Below are 19,624 nucleotides of genomic sequence, written 5' to 3' on the forward strand. Positions count from 1 at the left end.
GACCCAAGACACCTTTGACGAATGTGTAACACAGTGAGATCGCACACCCATACCATGTAATGCACCACAACCTCACAATAAGTGATACATTTTGTTTGGGAACAGATAGAAATGTCTTGTTTAGTCTCCAATTAATTGTAATGGCAAACATGGATTTTAAGTCACAATTCTGAAATGCAGTTTCTTTTCCTATTTGGTGCCCGCAGCCTGTATCACAAGAGCAGCTGTAGCTGGCAGTTTGCCTTTGAATATTCCTCCCAGACAGTGTAACAAAGGGGTACCAGGTGTTTGCATGATGGGCCATCCTGCCAGGATTGGAAGGGCAGGGCTGTTCCCTGCCCCACATACACTTCAAAGGAGCTGCCTCAGCACACTCACAAAGAACTGCACACCAGGCTTTTGTCTCCTCAGACTTCCTGGGACCTGGGCAAGGAGGAAATAAATTCCAAAACCATCTGGTATCGGTATTGTGCAAAGAATTCCAAATGTATGAATTTGAGATTGGAGAATTGATTTAATTTTTGTCTCATTACACCTATAGCAAAACTGCTTTGTCAAAACTTTTATTGTGTTTTAGTTTTCTTTATGCCACTTTTTTCATCAAACTAAGTGAAATGGCTTCAATTGTGTTGCTGGGAAAAAAAACTTCAAACTGACTTTGTTTGCAGTAGAGTCATGCGCCACAGGAGGCTACCCTGCTCGTCCTCCTCCTTCGATGAGACTGTCAATAACCAGTAAAAACCACAATTCTGCAGCTCGGTGGGTGGATTTATAGCGCTTGTTCTGTGCCTTGTGGCTTTATTGGCATATAAAATTCTCTAATTCCAATCACTGTAAATCTGCAGCGACACAATTCGGCTGCATCTGCGGGGGAAGGCGTGCGGGCCCTCTCCGGGGAAAGATAGCTCACAAGGTTATGCATCTGCTGTGTGCAGGATGATGGGTACAAGGTTAAATCCTGTAAGGGCCTACTGCGCCATTTATTTCTAGGAGGCTGACAGTGTGACTGCGCACAGGCTGATTTACCAGTAGTAGTTCAGTATAATGAGAGGGAATACACAGTTGAGCCCCCAGGGGGCGCTATACTAAAATTAAGTCAATTTCTTGGGCCCTTCACCATTTATGGAACCTTTCTGTAACTGTATGTGCAGTACAGGCTCATCTGTGTCAGCCCACTGTGTCATTTGACTCTTACATTTTTTATGTTGGTCATTATTGTAGATTTACAATTCATGGCATTTGGCTAATATAAGAATTAGTTCAACAAACCTATTCCCTACTTTATTCTTTCTCAGTCTGGGCGTTAGCCCCAATAGGCAGATTTGAGGTTGGAGTATCTTCTCCCTGACTTTCCTTGATTATTTCTACTATTGGTTCCCAGTGCTGGACAATCGCCAGATATTCCCACAACATGTGGTAAAACCCCGCTTCGGCGCGGTTGCATCTCCGGCTTGCAGAAATTGAGTTTTCAGATATTTTTGCTACTTTGGATGGATTCAGATATGTCTTGTGGAGACAGTTACATTTTATTAGCTTTAGGTTTGTATTTCTCAATACACTGAGAGTGTGACAGTACTAAGTTAAAGTCTGAGATGCAGCGGCAGCCACCATAAACAAAAGAGTGGTGGGGCGGGTGGGGTCAAATGGGAGGCGTCGTGCGGGGGGTTAGAAACATTTATTTATTTTTTTAATTTACTTTTTGCCGCCAGCCGCCTCCAGCGTCGCATCTCGTCGAACCAGCTCTCCTCTTCCTGCGTGATCCCAGCTGCCCCTGGGACAGACTTCCTGTCCAAAAGCGTGGGGATTGGTGTGAGTGGGCAGGAAAGACGCCCTTCTCAGACCAGGGAGTCTGTGGGTGTTTCTCCAGCCCGGCTGCTCAATGCAGCTGGCTGGAGAAAACCTAAGTGCGCATGTGTGTTTTGGTCGGCCTAAGATGGCAGACCAAAACACATATGTACACTTAGGGAGTGGAGTGCACTAGCGCTCATCCACCCCCTCCTATACCTCGGCCCCAATGCTCCCTACACCGTGGCTAAGAGCCGGCAAATGTCAAATAAAACGATGCAAGAACATTGTTTTGTTTTACATTTGCTGGCTCTGAGCCAGGCAGTGGGGCGACACTCCTCCACCATTGCGGAAGAGCTGCCACTGCTGAGATGTCTTTCCCCATATTTGCTGCTTATTTTTTCCTTAGGCCTGCCAGTGGTTGTTTAAGACTATCCAGCACTACTCTATGTAGGTGCATCACTGCCTTTTCACCCACTTCCAGTCTGAGTTTGATAATATTTCTTGTGTGGGAGGGTTCTCTGTTGCCTTCTTTTTGAGTTGTCTGTATGACAGCAACAACTTTCCCTTATCTTAGGAACTGGCCATGTGGTGGTCCCATCTCCTCTACAAGGTCTTGGATGGCTGGTATGATACCACCCTCATATAGATTTCCCACCTGATCTTCTACAGCACCGAGTTTTTAGAGCCGGTCTCCGTGCCGCCGAGAGTAGGCCTGTAAGGGCCTGGAACAGATCTGGAGAATATCCTGTAGGTGCTGGTGCCCATCTTGGGTACCTGTCCCTGCAGTGCCAGAAGTGTATCTTTAGCAATGCTCTTTTATATCATCAATGTTGTTACTCTGCCCCTATCAGAATATAGAGCACAGTACTTGACTTCTATGGAAGGCTGAGATAAATCCCTTGATAATATGCTCCTAAGTTCTTTGAACAAATTTGGAGCTAAAAACATATGTATATTTTCAAAGTAAATTGGTAAGAGCAGCAGTACTATCATTTTGCTATTTTGGTAAGGGATACTCTACCCTGGATCAATGGGGGCAAGGGTTTCCAGAAGGTTCTAGAACCTGTTTTTGTCCCTAATGGGTCTACGTAGGTTGCCTTTATCACGACCAGGTCTGTATAGCAAATGTGGATGCCCAAATAGGGAAATGTGTCCTCCCACCCTTCTGATATTATTCACATTATATCCTTATTTGGCCTTGCTGTTTCTGAACAGGCAGGGTATATAAATGACTTAGTTTAACTGATGCGTAACCCCAAGATGCTCCCCAAATATGTTTAGTACAGTAATTGTTGGGGCGTACCACTTGTTGCATCTCTTAAGAATAGGAATATATTTTCAGCTTATAATGATATTAAATTACGCGCCCCATTTAGACCTAAGCTCAGACCCTTATTACGCTTTTTGTTGAAGGCTGCAAATGGCTCCCTTCCTAGGGCGAACACCAGATCTGACAGGGAACATCCATGCCTCGTTCAAAATGTCATTTTGCATGGCAATCAAATAAAATTTGGCGAGAGCTAGTGTACTACATATCAATGACTATCTTGGCATGTGTCCAAACCGTACTCGTTTTGCAAAGATAACAACAGGTTTTACAGTGAGGAATGACAACCCTTGGCTACTTAACCAGATTTTGGATTGTACTAGTCAGTCGGTAAGGGTGGAACCTGGTGTTCACAGGACCATTTTTGGCTGAGCCCATATTTAGGGGCATTGGGGATAAGAAAGTAATTCTTATTGGAAGAAGTCTACAAACCACGAGGATTCATGGCATCGGGTTCCACATTGAGAATGGCAAGTGTATAAAGTTGCTGATAAATCTTGTACACCATTTCCCAACCTCCATTATTTACTAGGGAAAAGGACGAATTTACAAGTTGAGAATTAAGGAGCATATTATCAAGGGATTTATCTCCGCTTTTTTGGCTTTAAAAGCCAAGAAATCGGAGATAAAATGATCTCCCTATCAGCAAGAGGGTGCTAACACGCAAATTCGCATTTTAGCACCCTTTTCTCTACGCTTCCCCTTGCATCTCTAATGAGATGCAAAGGGGGCGTTCCAGAGAAAAATAATAGGAGAAATTTTGTTAAGCGACATTTCTCCTATTATCAAGGATTTCGCTAACCCTGTTAGTGATAAAAAAAGCAGCGCTAATTGCGGTTAGCACTGCTTTTTTTACACCAGGGGGCATATTACCAACCAATAGAGATAATTTTTGTCTCTAACTTGTTTAGAGACAAAAATTATCGCCGCATATCGGCGATTTTTATCGCAGATAAACCTTGCTATTAGCAAGGTTTATCGCAAATGCGATAAAAAACGGCCGCAATGCATGAATATCGCTGAAAAGTCAGCGATATTCATGCATTATCGAGCAAATGCTCTTAGCCATGTTATCCACCTCCCATTGGATAACATGGCTAAGAACTGCTCCTGGGCAAGTGTTAGCTTTTGGAGATATTCGCGCTTAGCGCGAATATCTCCAAAAGTTGGTAATAGGAGATAGCGATGTTAGCGACTGTTTTCAGTCGCTAACATCTTGGCACGCCCACTTTGCATGTCATTAGTGATAAATATCACTGACATGCAAAGCGGGGCCCAAGATGGTCACTATCTCCTATTAGCTGTCGCTAACTGGTGTTAGCGACAGCTTGGTAATAGGGAGATAATTTTATCTCCGCTTTCTTGGCTTTTAAAGCCAAAAAAGCGGAGATAAAGCCCATTGATAATATGCCCCCTGGTATTTTCCTGACTTAGCCATGATATCCTATGGAAGGTGGATATCATGGCTAAGTTTGTGAGCCCCTATCATCAAGCTACGGGCAAACTTCGAGAGAGTATCTTTGGTTTTCCAGCAATAATCTCTCATTTGGCAATTAGCGCGAGGATTTTTCCCACTTCTGAGATAAACCTTGCTAATAGCAAGTTATCTCTGCGATAATTTCCGGCAATGCTTAGCGTTAAAAAATTAGTTGCTAAGCGTCATTAGCGATAAATATCGCTAATCGTTGGTAATATGCCCCTAAATCTCTTGAACCCTGTTTGGGATCTATGAGTCAAATAGTCACTTCATAGGTTGGTGGAGAGAGGGCATCTCAGTACTGTTTTCGGTCTGGCTTGACAGTGCAGCTGTCTGCATCACCTGTTGTTATCAATTCTTTAAAATATTCGTAAGAAATGTCCTTAGATCTGCCCTGAGGAGTATTTCTCTTTCACCCCTCGCTATTAGCTGTTTGGTGTATCAATCCATCTCCTCAGGAATGCTTGCATAGCAATGCATGAGGAACTATTTTACTTCTCAAACGTATACTGAATCGTCATTCATTACAATTTGTATCCCACATTGCATTGTACACAGAAAGTAGTCAACGTTTTTGTTTTTGTTTTTCACTGTAGCTGTTTTTTTCAATGCTTTGGTCAGGACTCAAGGTGCAAGCCGGACCTATTGAATGTTCCTGTTGCTTGTTCACTCCTGTGGTCCTGTTGTTCACATCAAATTAATCAGCTAAAACCTCAACAATGATCATGAACCTTGAGGGGTCGAAAATGAATTGTCATCATCAGAGGGCTAAAAAAGTGGAGTATTCCTGTCAACACGTTTGTCATTCATAGACAATTGCAAGTGTAAGATCGTCAATGAATCGCGTACACTGTCTTAACCTCCATCATTGTCTCTGGCGCAGGACAGATTTACAGTAGTAACATACTCTTCCTTCCAAAGGATCTCTGCAAACTGAGCCCAAATGAGTCTCAGGGGACCCATGAAGCAAGCACAAGGTTCTTCCTGGTATGATTAGATAAAAAGCCTCCAAACAGTAGGCAACTGCATCAAGAAGAATTTCTCACCGGCTGTCATTGATTATAAAACATGCGCATGTTGTACATCAGGAAGCACATAATGATCAAAGAAAGTAATGCAAATAACTGCCAGCCAACAGTAAATGACATAGCAACCAAGCACAAATTCAAAATAATTGGCATGTATCGCGCATTTTCTGGGTGCCGATTGACGACTCACGCGGCACAAAGACACTTCTTTATTTTAAGTCTGTCATCTTTTTTAATATCGCTCGACACCAACCGGGAGCAAGGGATACTGGTAAAAGTAATATAAAAAGAGATGAAAACTGCAAGTCAAATACGCCCTCCCGCTTTCATAATCTCCTTGGCATTTAAAAGGCCGGGGAGTGCAATATAATGAGTTGACGTGTGTGTGTAATGACAGCCGACGTCTCTTAAGAAAACTCTGAAGGATTGATTTTGGGACCTGACTAAATCACTAGCAAATGCACACTGAAGAAATAAAGAGAGTTTGCAGCTTTAGGATTTGGAATTCACAAAGGTATTGTTCGCATTTAATTGTCTTCCCCTCTGACATAGGCCACGTCAATCCAATTTTTTCTTAGCTTACCTCATCTTATCCTTATCTTATCTTATCACATCTTTATCTTATCACTTCTTATCTTATAACATCTTATCCTATAACATCTTATCTTATTTGTATTCCGTACAATACGCCATTAGTATAACCTCGAAGAGGTATTAATGAATCCAGTGCTATTCACGCATTTCCAAGGTCTTCCTCGCACGCTGAATCATGATCCACCCTCCAATGATATGTATTAATTCTAGTCCACCTGTAGATTAAATGCATGTTCAAATATATTTTAACTCTGCACCACACAGTAATGGTAGTGCATTAAAAGTTCACAATTGCTAGAATGTTTTAAAAAAATTCATTAACGTGTTCACAATAAAGCGTAAATGACTAAAAGTGCTTATTTACACCAAGTAAATGTATCAGACAAGAGATTGTCTTGTTTCCTTCTTTTTCCTCCACCGTAGGCAGAATTTCTGATCTTTTATCTCAGTTGTCTCCTTCTCTAATAATGAGAGGAGGGAGGCAATCACATCTGATGATCTCACGCTGATGAAACAGTATGGGGCGTTAGTTGAGAAGCACAGTTGGGTGCTGGCAAATTAAGAAATGGTGGAAAAAGGTGAGGAAAGGATTATGAAACACTGAGGTATCAAACAAGGGTGAGTCCCCGCACCCCCCTCCCTGAACAGGGATATTGACAACCTATCAGGAGTCATAGATGGACCCATAAGATATTGGAAGGACAGCATCCCAAAGTCATATTAGGGGCACTGAAAGCCCATAAGCATACACAGTGCAACAGGAATGAAGTAGAAAGAATGTATGCGAATATTAACAATTTGGTTTCTGGATCTGGCTTGTCAACCAGCATGCTCTAAAACCTATTGTTACCAATTCTTTAACATATACATACTATGTGCATTGACTGTGCCCTACAGGAGTAATACCCTTTCATCTCATGCCATTGGATTTTTGGTATATCATTCCCCCTCCCCTCCCCATGAAGTGCTTGCATGATAATGCAAGAGGGACTATTTTACATCTCTTAAGTACACTGACTGATCATGCACTCAATTCTTCATTTCTCGGATACGAATTACAAGAAATCAAACGTTTTCTGTTTTGCTTTTTACTGCAGCAGGTCTTTAAAAAATATTTTAGATAGGACTAAAAACGTAAGCCAAATCTATCAACTTTGCTTGAGCTTGTTTATGTAGTGCTTTGTACAACACTTCTACCATTTCTAAGCACTTTTAAATAACAAGTGCTGTTATCATCAATGTAATGGCACTTGGTTTGCTGGCTTTGGAAGTCTGCATTGGTCTTGCTGGAGTTGGAACTTGTGACCAACAGATCATAGCTCGTGTCAGCGATAAGCGTTTAACCCAGTTGAAACTTTTTACCAACTTGGACAGTTAAATACCCCAGCACCCCAAAAGGAGAGGTTGGCAGCTTTCATGAATTTGTTAGAGGAGTCACATCTGAAGAATCTGAGAAATGGAAGCCAATATTTTGTAGAGAAAGACCAGCAAATTCATTTAAATACTCCCACTGCAGATGGTCGAAGGCAGAAAGGATATCAGAATACAAGATAGGATAACCTAGACCCAGAGAAACTTTAGTGGTGGCCAAGTGGTGGGGAGAGGATGTAGCCTTACAGCTAGAGCGGTCAAACTCGAAGCTGGGGAACCGGGTTCGAGTCTCAGCAACTGCGCTCAACCTCCTGTGATTCTGGGCAAATCACTTAATCTCCCGTACCTAACAAAAATGGATGTGTCCTTCTGTAACGCAACTGGTGCTATGTAAAGAGCTCTGATACCTTATATCTTTGGGTCTAGTTTGTGCTATATAAAACTCTAAAAAAAAAAAGGGAATGAGAGGGGACAACCCAATATGAGCTATTGTAGTCAATAGGCAGACTGGCACTACTTCCTCATCCTGGGTGTAGAGCAAACTATAGTTGCTATAATGTGCCAATACTTCCGCGTGTCACCTAATAGAGCACAGCCTTACCTTGCATTACAACAGTCTGCACCAACCGCACAGGCCTAGGGTTTTAATAAAATATTTATTCATCCAGAACAGTTTTTTTGCATGGCTGTCCCAAGGTATCCCTTCCTGCATAAAAACAATTGTGCCAACACAGACACCCTTGTGTTTGCGTTGGCACACGGCTGCAAAATGTGTGCTGGCTAAAAGGTCAGGAATGCACCATATCTTGTAAATACAATGCATTCCTGTCCTTTTGAATTGGCGCAGGGCAGCGCAGCAAAATGATTAGCGATGGTGCCCTATGCCAATTCCTTTTAAATATGCCTCTTAGTTACGAGAACTGTGCAGTGTGTGTTCACAAGTGCTGAAAGTACATATAACATGGCGAGGGTTTTAGATAAAACAGTGGGGAATCTCTGCCTTTGAAATTTGCAGTTATTATTGTATATAGCGATGGTGTACTTAATTTGTCATAAACGGGTGGGGAATGTGATATAGCTGTTAAGATACCTTTCCTCAGGTAGGTTGAGTTTAGAAGAAAGTAGTAATTGCCCTTGAATTTTCCAATCAGATTAATAAAAAATAATGTATGTAATCAGTTATTAGATTACACCTACTTTTTTGGGGGGGGGTGTTTGTTGCAGTTTTATATGTTTTATATAGCGCAAACTTGACCCAAAGGTATTTGAATGCTTTACAAGAGCACCAGTTATGTTACACAAGAACACACACATTCATTAGGTTGAGCATTCAAGACCTCTTGTATATACTTTAGTATATACTTCTATGTACTTTGTGGGCTCTGGAGATCAGCCCTAGGACTTGTCTGCTTCCGCTTAGGGACTGTTTTTTTCTTGTTCAACTGCCTCCATTTAACTGTATTGATAGGAAAACGACCAGCAGAGGTCAGTAAAATACCAGAATTGCTTTCTGCTAAGGGACTTCCTTTTTTCCATTTTTCTGGCAACTGCCTCTAATTAACTTTCGTAATAAAAAACGACCAGCAGAGGTCAGTAAAATACCAGAATCACTTTAGCATTCTCTAGATTCCATAGAAATTGTCTTCCTCGAGCACCCGTAAACAATCATATTTTTTTCAGATCTTGCATTTTCAGTGATCTGACCACCGAAGGCGCTGATTTTTTATTAAAAACAGAGCTTTGTACAATACCATTTCCCGCTGAAAGACAATATTTCTCTCCATGTGTTGCCATACCTGGCATGTCACACAGTTTGGTGCTTACTTTCCCTCCATGTTAAAGAACAATAGATATTTCAGCAGCCAGGCTAATGTGCTGCATAGCTAAATACATATAAGGTCCCAAAGGCGTGACCGAATGCATTGCAAATGCTTGTTTTTGTTAGGCACCGGGAGATTGAGTGATTCGCCCAGAATCACAGGATGTTGAGCAGACGCTAATGCCCTCATGCATCAAACTGAATTGCATTCGCAAACGGTGCGAATCGCAAAATTCTGCCGTTTGCGAATGCAATTCATTGTTTTGGGATGCATTAAGCTTTTTTGCTTTTTTCGCAATTTAAGAAATCGCAATTTATTTGCGATTTCTTAAATTGCGATTGCATTTAAGAAATCGCAATTTTGCGATTTCTTAAATGCAATGCGTGATTTTTTTTTTTATTGCTAAATCGCAATTAGGAAGTGGTAAATGAACATGAAGTTAAACTTCATGGTAATTTGCGAAAACTTTCAAAAATGCACAAAAGTGCATTTTTGAAAGTTTCACTTTACACACACACATGCCCTTGGGGCATCTGTGTGTGTAAAAAGTACTTAAAGGTACATTTCAGGGGTGCAGGGGGGGTCCTTTGGACCCCCCCTGCACCCTTGAAATTGCATTCTCATTTTGCGATTCCTTATTTGCGAATCGCAAAATGAGAATGCCTTCACATTCATTCATAGGAATCAATTGAAAGGGATTCCTTAATTGTGATTCGCAAATTGTGAATCGCAATTAAGGAAAATTAAGGAATCGCAAAAAAATTTTGATTTTTTAATGCATAGCCGTTTGCGAATTCTTAATTGCGATTCCTTAATTTTCGCAATTAAGAATTCGCAAACGGGAACATTGATGCATGTGGCCGTAAGACTCGAATATGGTTCCCCAGCACCAAAGTCGGCAGCTCTGACCGTTTGAATTGGGGCCATTCTTTCCTTTGTGGAGCCTGGGGACAAGGGTTCTCATACTGCCTTCCTCTTTAGATCTATTTGTGTGATCTTGCCTGAGCAACTAATCTACCTGTGCATATGTTCCCTTCAGGCAAAATGTGTAGCGGTTAAACACAGGCTGCTGAGCAAGTATGAAGCGCTGTACAAAAAGCGCCACTCTTGTGTCGATAATGCCTTTTGAAACATTGTTCCTCAAAGAAGGTAGACACCAATCCCGGCGCACTCGCGAGCGTGTCCGTGTGATCCGGGGCACACTTGCGGGGGCTTCCCTGGCTGAAAACCCCCCTCCGTGATGTTCTTGTGTGATTACGCGCCAGGCGTGTTTAGCATAAGTGTACCGGTTTAATGCCCCAGCTGCTGAGCAAGCGTTTGGCGCGCGGGATTGCAGACTTTGCAGTTAATACGGTTTGTTCTGCATTCCGATAGCTTGATAATAAAGGCGACCCGGGCGCCGGCCGCCATCCCAGCCTCTTTCGGACCCAATTTAATCATTACAGCCGCGGGGTCCAGCTGAGAGCGCAGCGCCGAGCTTAGCCAAGGTGGCCCCGCTGAACGAGCCTTTCCTTTCTTTCCACAGACAGAACCATGAATAAACTGGAAAACCAGCCGAGGCAGATGATACCATGAAGAGAAGTCCACAGGCCCTCTGCTGCCGACTGTTGAGTAAGTGCTCCTTTCCTACATCCGGGGATTGTCTGCTGTTGTTTAAAGATAGGCAGTGCTTTAAATGGGCCGCTACTGAGTACCGGCACTTTTTTATTTTGAGGGGTAGGGTACCTGCACTCAAGAAAAGCGTTCTTTTAATTGGAGAGTACTGGCACTTCTCAAAAACAAGCATACCTGCACTTCTACTCCTCCATTTCAAGCACTGGTGATAGGCTGTCTCTGTGTGGGAGGGCCTTTGCATTTTATAAATTAATAATAAATAAAAGATGGGGCCTGTCCACAGAGGCATATTGGAGTATGTAAAGTAATACTGCTGTAGTACTCTTCCCTGCTTTTGTGAGAGCTTCTAGAATTGCACAAAACCGAACATGTTCATGGAATGTTATTACTACAAGTTGAAAGGATGTGCCCTTTTTGCACTTTTACTAACAATGAGTTCCACGTAGGGGCCAGTTCACAAATGCCTGTAAGAACACCTGTTGCACTATTTCTTTTATTCATAAATGTTTTTGTGAATCAACCCCGTAGCCCTAAAAAAAAAAAAATATATATATATATATATATATATATATATATATATATATATATATATATATATATATATATATATATATATATATATATATATATATATATATATATATATATATATATATATATATATATATATATATGTATATATATATATAGAGAGAGAGAGAGAGAGAGAGAGAGAGAGAGAGAGAGTGTGTGTGTTGGTCTTTGCAAAGTGTGAAACTAGTAAAAAACGAAGCCTTGAAGACGGGCATGTGAGGGAGGTAGATAACAAGACAGCGCAGTGAGGAGGGTGGGAGAGTTGTGTTCCCGAAAGAGATGTGTTTTTAGCTGCTTCCTGAACTGCGGGAGGGATGGGGCAGGTCTGATGTTCCAGATTCTGGGTGCCTAGATGAAGAAGGTCTATCTTCTGTTTTTTCATCTTTCATGTTTATGACTAGTTTGTTTCCATGGTTTCTGTTTCTTATGCTGAACCTTAAATGGTGGTGCATGTTAGTAAGTGCCATACTAGTTTACATTTTTGGGCTTTCAATATTATTTTTGGAAGAATTTTGTTACCATGAATTAAGGCTTCTGCTGCGGTACTGGTCCTTGTCTAAACATTCTAAAACCATTCTTTTCAGGTGTGTAAATACAATTAGTTGGGTGGACATGGACCGGGAATGCGCCTCCTATATAAACAATATGTTGTTAAGAAAAAGCCCATGATTAGGAAATGGTGTTCCTCAGGACACAGAGTCATCTAGTGAGCTTAGGACTCAGTTGGGTATTTCAATATTGAATTGAATTTGATATCTATATAAGAAAATGAGCAATTTCCATCTGAAAGTAGAACAGAGAGAAATTGTATTTACAAGGAGAGTGTTGGCCTGAATATTCCTTTGAATTACATGTTTTCCACAGTAAGGGGTTTTCTGGCACATATTTCGCCTATATGCGAGTTGCGTACGGGCATTTTCAAGACAAAAAGCTTATTACATAGCATCTGAGGTCGAAACAGTGTCAACGGCAGACCTTTCTCATTTTGGTCTGGTGAATAAAAGCAGTCCAATGTGATGTGTAAACACCATCCATCCAAAAGGAAAGTTGTGGCTCATTTACAGGCAAGAACAGAGGGATCTTAGCCCCCTTACAGGCCGGTCTTAAGAATGTGGTAAGCTTCAAATGTTGGGATTTGCTTTGTTTTGACCCCTAACAAATGCATCAGACGGTTAGAGGATACTCCAGTATGCAATACCGTGAGAGGTGTCCAACATTGGGCCACAAGAGAATGTCAGAAATGCAGGCTATGCCCCATGAGATGCATTTACATTGTATGACTCTCAATAGTAATTATTTACAAATCCGGCAAGGGTCTGTCCCTTTTCGATCACCCGCATTACTTTATAGAAACTGAATGGTGGATGCATTTTTAGTCTTTAAATTTAACTAAAACCATTGAACCTGCAAGCACTACTAGTGATGACAGCCAACGGCACTAGTTTTTCATTTTACAGGCATCAACCAGAATAGGTGGTCTTTAGGCACTCTCCAAAGCTCACAGGGTTTTCAGTCTTTTGCCAAGATCGCCTTGGGAGAGCATTGCAAACTTTAGGACTTAGAGGCAAATCGTTGTTATGTGGATGGAGAAAATGTGCACGTCATGCAAATACTGAGCCTATGTGATTGGCCCATCTCCCAGAATTCAGGTGAATTAGAAAGAAGCAGCTGTAGGAATGATGATGACATGGCAAGGTCCACTGTAATGTTGGAGTTTATATATTCTTAATTATTTTAGTAGAATTAAAAGGGAGAATTAGTAGATTACATTTTTCCTAGGGTTTTTTAGGTCTGGCCTAGCGCCAAAGCTGTCTTCGCGGCCTCATGTTTAAAAAAATATATATTAAAAATATATACATATATGTACACTGGCCTGTTCAGTTCCTTCTCATTTTTCCTCCACCCGCCACTGCATACAACATGGGACAATGGATAGGTCCATTTCAGCCGCTGTCTCTCTTCACTGTGAGTGGCAGCATTTTGCTTGTGTACATGTGGACTTACGCCACACATATTATCCCCTTCATTGTCAATGTTTGACCGCTGTCTACATTAATTTGTGCTTGAAAATCATGTTTTTATTTTTGCAATGGCCTTTTTCAACTTTTGTTTGCAAACATATGCACTCCACTTTTAGTCAGAGGCATTTCTACTTTTTATTGCTTTTACACTTTCAATATCTATGCCCTATGTCTGCAAAGAATAAATAAAATAAAATCACTAGCTTGCCGAAATCAGACCTATTGGCTTTGCCAGAGTTTGTTTTCGTCATAGAATTATGAAATAGGGCCACTAAAGCCCTGCTGGATGGTTGCTGTTAGTGCTGAGTATTGAAAGCAAAAGGCCAAGCACAGGTGTGTGTGACTGTACCTGTTGTCTTTTATTTCAGTCAAAAGTGCCTTTTTGACTTTTTGTTATACACCTTGGTAGCTCGACCCTCTACATATTCACGTTGTTTCATTGGTTGTTTTTACTTAGCACTGTGGTAAATAGGAGATTGCTTCATAGGCTTGAAAATGCACAAAAGATACTACAATGAAAAGCTCTTATCAAATGCCACATGGGTAAAATAGTATTGTTTTGATGTATATCACCATTGACAGAATTATGTGTCATAGTTGCAATCAAAATGTGATCATTATGATTGTTGCCCTCTTGCACGTATTAATGTCTTTGTCACATTCTTATATTATTTGCATACTGTGAGAACGATGACCCTGTCCTGGAGCATCATTTGGGGGTAACTTGGGCTTTGCAGTTTGCTGCTTGCTTATGTTGTTGAACGAGAACCATGTGGACAGTCTGACAACAACTGTTTTCAATGAGTCCAAAAAGTATCCTGAACTAACTCTTAACCCGTTTGCTGCTTCGAACGTTCAGCGCCAGTGCTGAACGTTCGAAGAAACGGGTGCGGCCGCGTCGGCCGTTGGACGTGCGCAGCACCAGGGAGGTAGCTCGCGCAACGGCTGACGGCAGCAGCGAAGGGATATGTGATGTTGCTGATTGTTTGTACCTATAATACACCACCTGAACTAAGATGTTGCAGACTTGAGATTTCAGTAAATCTTGCTAAACAAATTTACAGCTGTGGGTCATCATGGTCAAAATATGGTCTTGTGATGTCACTTCCTGTTATGGCATCAATGGATCAAACTAGCCTGGTATACCGTTAGAGCTCACCTATTGATTTCAATGACATCATGGCGATGTCCCATGCATGAAGGTCAATTCATCAGAATACCAGGGGAAGCAGAGGTGACACTGATACACCCTTTAGCCCCAAGGACTTCAAAGGGTTAACCCATTGTCTCATTCTTGGCCCCTCCTATTTACTGCTGAGGGGCCAGGAGAAGGGAAATCAATGGAAGCCACATAAAGTTAATAGGACTTTACTAGTCAGTGACCCTTCTTTTCTTCCTGCTGGCCTATGGAATTTATATTTCAGCAGATGGGATATCCTTCACCGTTGTGACAGAGTAATCCATCCGCAGAGATCTAAATCAAGCCCTAAATCAATTTAAAACAAGCATTTGCAATGCAATAGGTCTCGCATTTACGTGAGTTTAAGCTATTGGCATTATAAATGACAATGCCTATTATTTAAGTTTTAAAAACGAAAACAAAACTAAAAGGCATTGTTATTTGCAATGTGAATAGCTCAAACTCACGTAAATGAGGGCACCTATTGCATTGCAAATTCTTGTTTGTAAATATGCCCCTTAGTTCTGTGGATTCCTCGGACAGCTTGGGAGACTGGAACTGTTCCAAATGCTAAGAGCGTCGCAATAAATTATCTGCCAGGTAAACGTTAGTAAAAATAAAGAATTATATTCAAGAATTCTGCTCGAGACAGCGAGGTTCTGAAAATTACAAATTCAACTCCAGGGATAGAAAGATCTGCGCCATTCTTGTTTCCAAGGAGTTGCCAGAAACAGATTTATCCTACGGAACGTGTATTAAGTAAGGGCCCTTGTGTGTGTACTTGCTAGAAATCTGAAGGAGAGCTTCTTACATAACCGAGGGCAGGACGAGAGAGGTGGTGGGGGGGGGGGGGGGGGGGGAGAAGACGGACAGAAGGAGAGAGACCGACATACGAGGAGAGAAGAGGGGAATCTTGAGGGAGAGAAAAAAGAAGGGACAGAGTGGGGGAAGAATCAGAGCAGCTAGTAAGTTGTATAAATATGAGAGCGAGAGAGAACGAGGGTGAACTATAGAAAGAAAGAGGGCTGACAGACAGATATAGTCAGAAAACGAGATTACGAGTGAAAGGGAGAGAGAGATAATGAGTGAATGGGAGAGAAGGGAAAATGTATAGAAAGAACATTACTAATAGTCTTAAATAAAACTGAAGTCCCTAAAATAGATTCAGGTCAGGGCCTCACAGTGCTTGCGCGTGCGCGCCTTAGAGCTTCACTGTATGTCCAGCCCCACCCCATGAGCACAGGCACATATAAGAGTTACACGTATAAGGCTGGCAGGGTCTACTCCTGCACATTTTATCATGTGACTGAACTCCAAGGGTGACCTGTCAGTCAAACAGTGGTTAGAGGATTACCCAGGCGCTCTCTGACCACATGCAGAGACCCGGACAATATCAATGAGGATTCTCTGGGGAAACCCAGCAGCTCAACAGACCTCACTACCAAAAAACGTAGAGAACATCTAATTACAGCGATAAACTCCACCAATACTATCGAAAAGAGAGAAAACAGAAATAAATGCTCTCAGTTGTCTACAGGCTTGAATGATGAAAGGAGACTGGTGAGAGCTCTGGAACACAAGGTAAAACAAGCACGTGAGTGGTGCGTGCGTGGGCGCTAAAAGTAAAACAAACGAGTGTCTGGTCACCCCCAAAGCAATGCCGAATATTGGGAATACTCACTGTTACCTGGCAGCGTAGACTGCCTCTGTGCTCACACAAAGCGATACACGAGCGCAGGCGGGCTCGCAGCCCTTGTCCTTCTACTTCCATGGCCCTGGTCTGCCCCCTGTCCTCGGGCTCGGGTCGTGCGCAGCTGATATTAGACCCGGGTCCTTGTCCGTGCTCTCTTTCTGTGGCGGGCGGGCACGCGCGCGCTCGCTCAGTGCGTAAGAGGGGCGCACTGGGCCTTGTTCTCTCACGCATCTGTATAGGAGGCCGAAAGGGGGCACGCGCCGGCAGTCAGACAGACGGACGGACCAAGCGCCATGGAGCCGCCGCTGCTGCTCGCCGCCTGCCTCCTGCTGCTCGGTGGGGCCCGCGCCGACCTCTCAGGTGAGTGCGAGGAAAGAGGGGGGGGACATCTCACCCTTGGGGGGTGGAGGCGGCGGCGGGGGGGGGAGTTGGTGTCTGTATGTGTGCATGTGTGTGTGTGTGTATGTGCGCTCGTGTGCCCGTGTGTGTGTCTGTGTGTGTGCTTGTGCGAAAAGCAGGGGCTGTGTGTGTGTATGCATGAGGCGTCCAAGGAGAGAAAGAAGAGACAGGAGAGGGTGAGCGCGCGACCTGATCCCATTGCGGCCGGCTGCGTGCGCGTAACAGCCTCTTGTCCGCTCTGCCTACTCCTTGAAAGTAAAACGCGTGAAACGATTACAAAAGACTCGCTCTGCGACTGCAGGCCTTTGGCCTGCAAATCGCAGTGCGAGACCTAAAAAGGAGAACCCCAAATATGCTCCCATTTAAGAAAGAGTTGAAGACAATTTTTTTAAAGAACACTACATCACCAGGCAGTAACCGTACGCTTCTGCACCCAGAGCCCAGCTACCGCTCAAATCACTCGTTGATTGTGTTCTTGCCTTTGACTACTGGTTTTTGGCTGATTCGTGCTGTAGAAATACTGCATTCATATAAACATTTCAAAGTATTTCAACAATAGCTCCCGCAGACAGTCAGACTTAAAAATAGAACAGCTCATGCAATAAATAGCCTCTACCATCTTGGGGAAGCTGCAAGGAAGCTAAAAAAAGCTTTGTTTAATTTGTGAGGATTTTTTATAGCCCTCCCTTATGGTTTGAAGAATCCATTCAGGTACACTAACAACAGAAAACACCTGGTGCTCCCTGGCAGGGGAGGTTTTCCTGCAGCTCGCCAAACGCATTGCATTATCTTATAAATAAAACAGGCTGTGGTGATGCTGCCTGCCTCGGTGGTTTGGCACAGGGTTTCCAGATTTCTTTTTTTCTATTTATCATTTCTAATAGAACTCTCCTGTGTGTCTCTAGTTGTTGAGTTTTGAAGAGGTGGACAGTCAAGCTATTTGGAGCCCTGTCAATCATAGCTTATTTTTTTTCTTTTTTTTTCTTAAATAAATGCCACGGGTTAATCAATAATTCACTAGTCTCCCCAAATGTTTTTAAAGAGACCAAGTGTCTGAATATCAGTTGGCCAAAATCTGACACTGAGGTGTTCAGAATTTATCAAATGCAATTCAATTCTTATTGCAAATTCCACGTTTTTGGAGAATAACATTCAGATTTTAGTACTTGCTACATGAAAATCCATCCATCCCAGTAAATACTGTGCCTTTTCCCCTTGTTAAATTCCAGCAGGTTTGACCGACTGGAACATCATCACACCTGGGCCGTTTTACAGAAAGTGCCCCGGAGGTGCAACTGGCACGTTCGCCCGCTTTGTGCACACCCCGGGCTCTTTGGTATTACAGAAGGGGCTTCAGATGCTTGAGCACCCCTTCTGGAATACTGATAGCGCTGGCACATGTGTAGCGCCAATGCTATCTCAAGAGGGCTTTCCCTCATTTGTATCCTGACGAGGCCTCATACAAAAGAGGGAATCTGTTTGCCTCTGTGCCCGCAATATTTTATGGACGAGGGCACACAGGTAAGTTAGATGTCAGGACGTGCACTGAAAGTGTGGCACAAAAAGGTGGCTTACTGTCAGTGTGCTCCCTGATGACAGCCCTCTGGAGGAGGTGAAAGGGGGTCCCATGGAACCCCCAGACATTCTCTTGCGGGTGGGTGCAGCCACTCACTGTACCCACCTGCAAAGGGAACTCTAATCCCTTCTCAAAGTGCAGGCGGGTTGCCACCTTCACAGTGAAATATGGAGATGCCTTGTAGCACCCTCACCGTATTTCACCTGAATGCGCTGACCCCTGGGCAGCACAAGTTCATGGCTACCCTGAAGGCAGAGTATTCTCTGTAATAGGGTGTGTAGCAGGGATCCTGTTCTCCTACAGAACTGTGCATATGGTTTACATCGTTTTTGGAGGACCGTCGACAAACGGTCTGGGCTTCTTCGAGCTCCGCTGAGATGCCGCCACTGGGAGTCAGGGTCCCACAGGGCTCTGTGTTGAGCCCGACCCTTTTTAACATCTTTATGACCCCTCTGGCGGCACTCGTGGAGACTTCGGGGGCCCAGATCGTGTCCTATGCGGACGACACGCAGCTTCTCTTCACCTGCAGGAAAGACCAGTCATTTGACGGGGAGAGCATCCAGGGATGTCTGAAGAGGGTCTTTGACTGGTTTCAGCAGAATGGTCTTAAGGCCAACTCTAGTAAATCTGAGGTACTGCTATTTGGGTGTGCTTCAGAACCGGAATGGCGTGACTGGTGGCCAGTTGATATGTGCCCCCCCGCCCAGCCATCTGTGGCTGCCAAAAATTTGGGTGTCAAGGTCGATAATGACCTCACGTTCAGATCGCACATTCTTGGTCTGACGGGCACCTGTTTTGGCATCCTTAAGATGCTCCGGAAGTTCCTACCCCTGCTTACAGAGGAGCATAGGGAGATCATTGTCCAAGCTCTTATAGGATCTAGACTGGACTACGCTAATGCTCTTTATTTAGGGCTTCCGGAGTATCTGATCCAAAGGCTGCAAGTGGCGCAGAACTCTGCGGCTCGCGCCATATACGGCCTTCATAGGCGGGCAAGAACATCTAGGGTGCTACAGTCACTTCACTGGCTCCCTATCCGAAAGCGGATAATGTTTAAAACGCTGACGCTGGCGCATAAGGCACTTTCTGGCTCCGGAGCTAAGTATCTGCAGCGCAGACTGGCCTTCTACCGTCCGGCCCGCTCCCTGCGGTCGGAATCTTTG

At 43.3% G+C, this 19,624-nt stretch overlaps 1 protein-coding gene across 1 annotated transcript in view; it reads left to right on the forward strand.

The window, feature by feature from the left end:
• The window catches only part of TMEM108 (transmembrane protein 108), a 748,210-nt gene that overhangs the window by 411,068 nt on the left and 317,518 nt on the right, over window positions 1–19,624 (forward strand). Inside the window, exon 2 of the mRNA XM_078664438.1 lies at window positions 10,931–11,016. Within this exon, the coding sequence (XP_078520564.1) occupies window positions 10,977–11,016 (40 nt within the window). The 5' untranslated portion in view covers window positions 10,931–10,976. The remainder of the gene's footprint in view (window positions 1–10,930; window positions 11,017–19,624) is intronic.

The sequence above is a fragment of the Lissotriton helveticus genome, chromosome 10 (genome assembly GCF_964261635.1).
Source record: "Lissotriton helveticus chromosome 10, aLisHel1.1, whole genome shotgun sequence".
Taxonomy (NCBI): domain Eukaryota; kingdom Metazoa; phylum Chordata; class Amphibia; order Caudata; family Salamandridae; genus Lissotriton; species Lissotriton helveticus.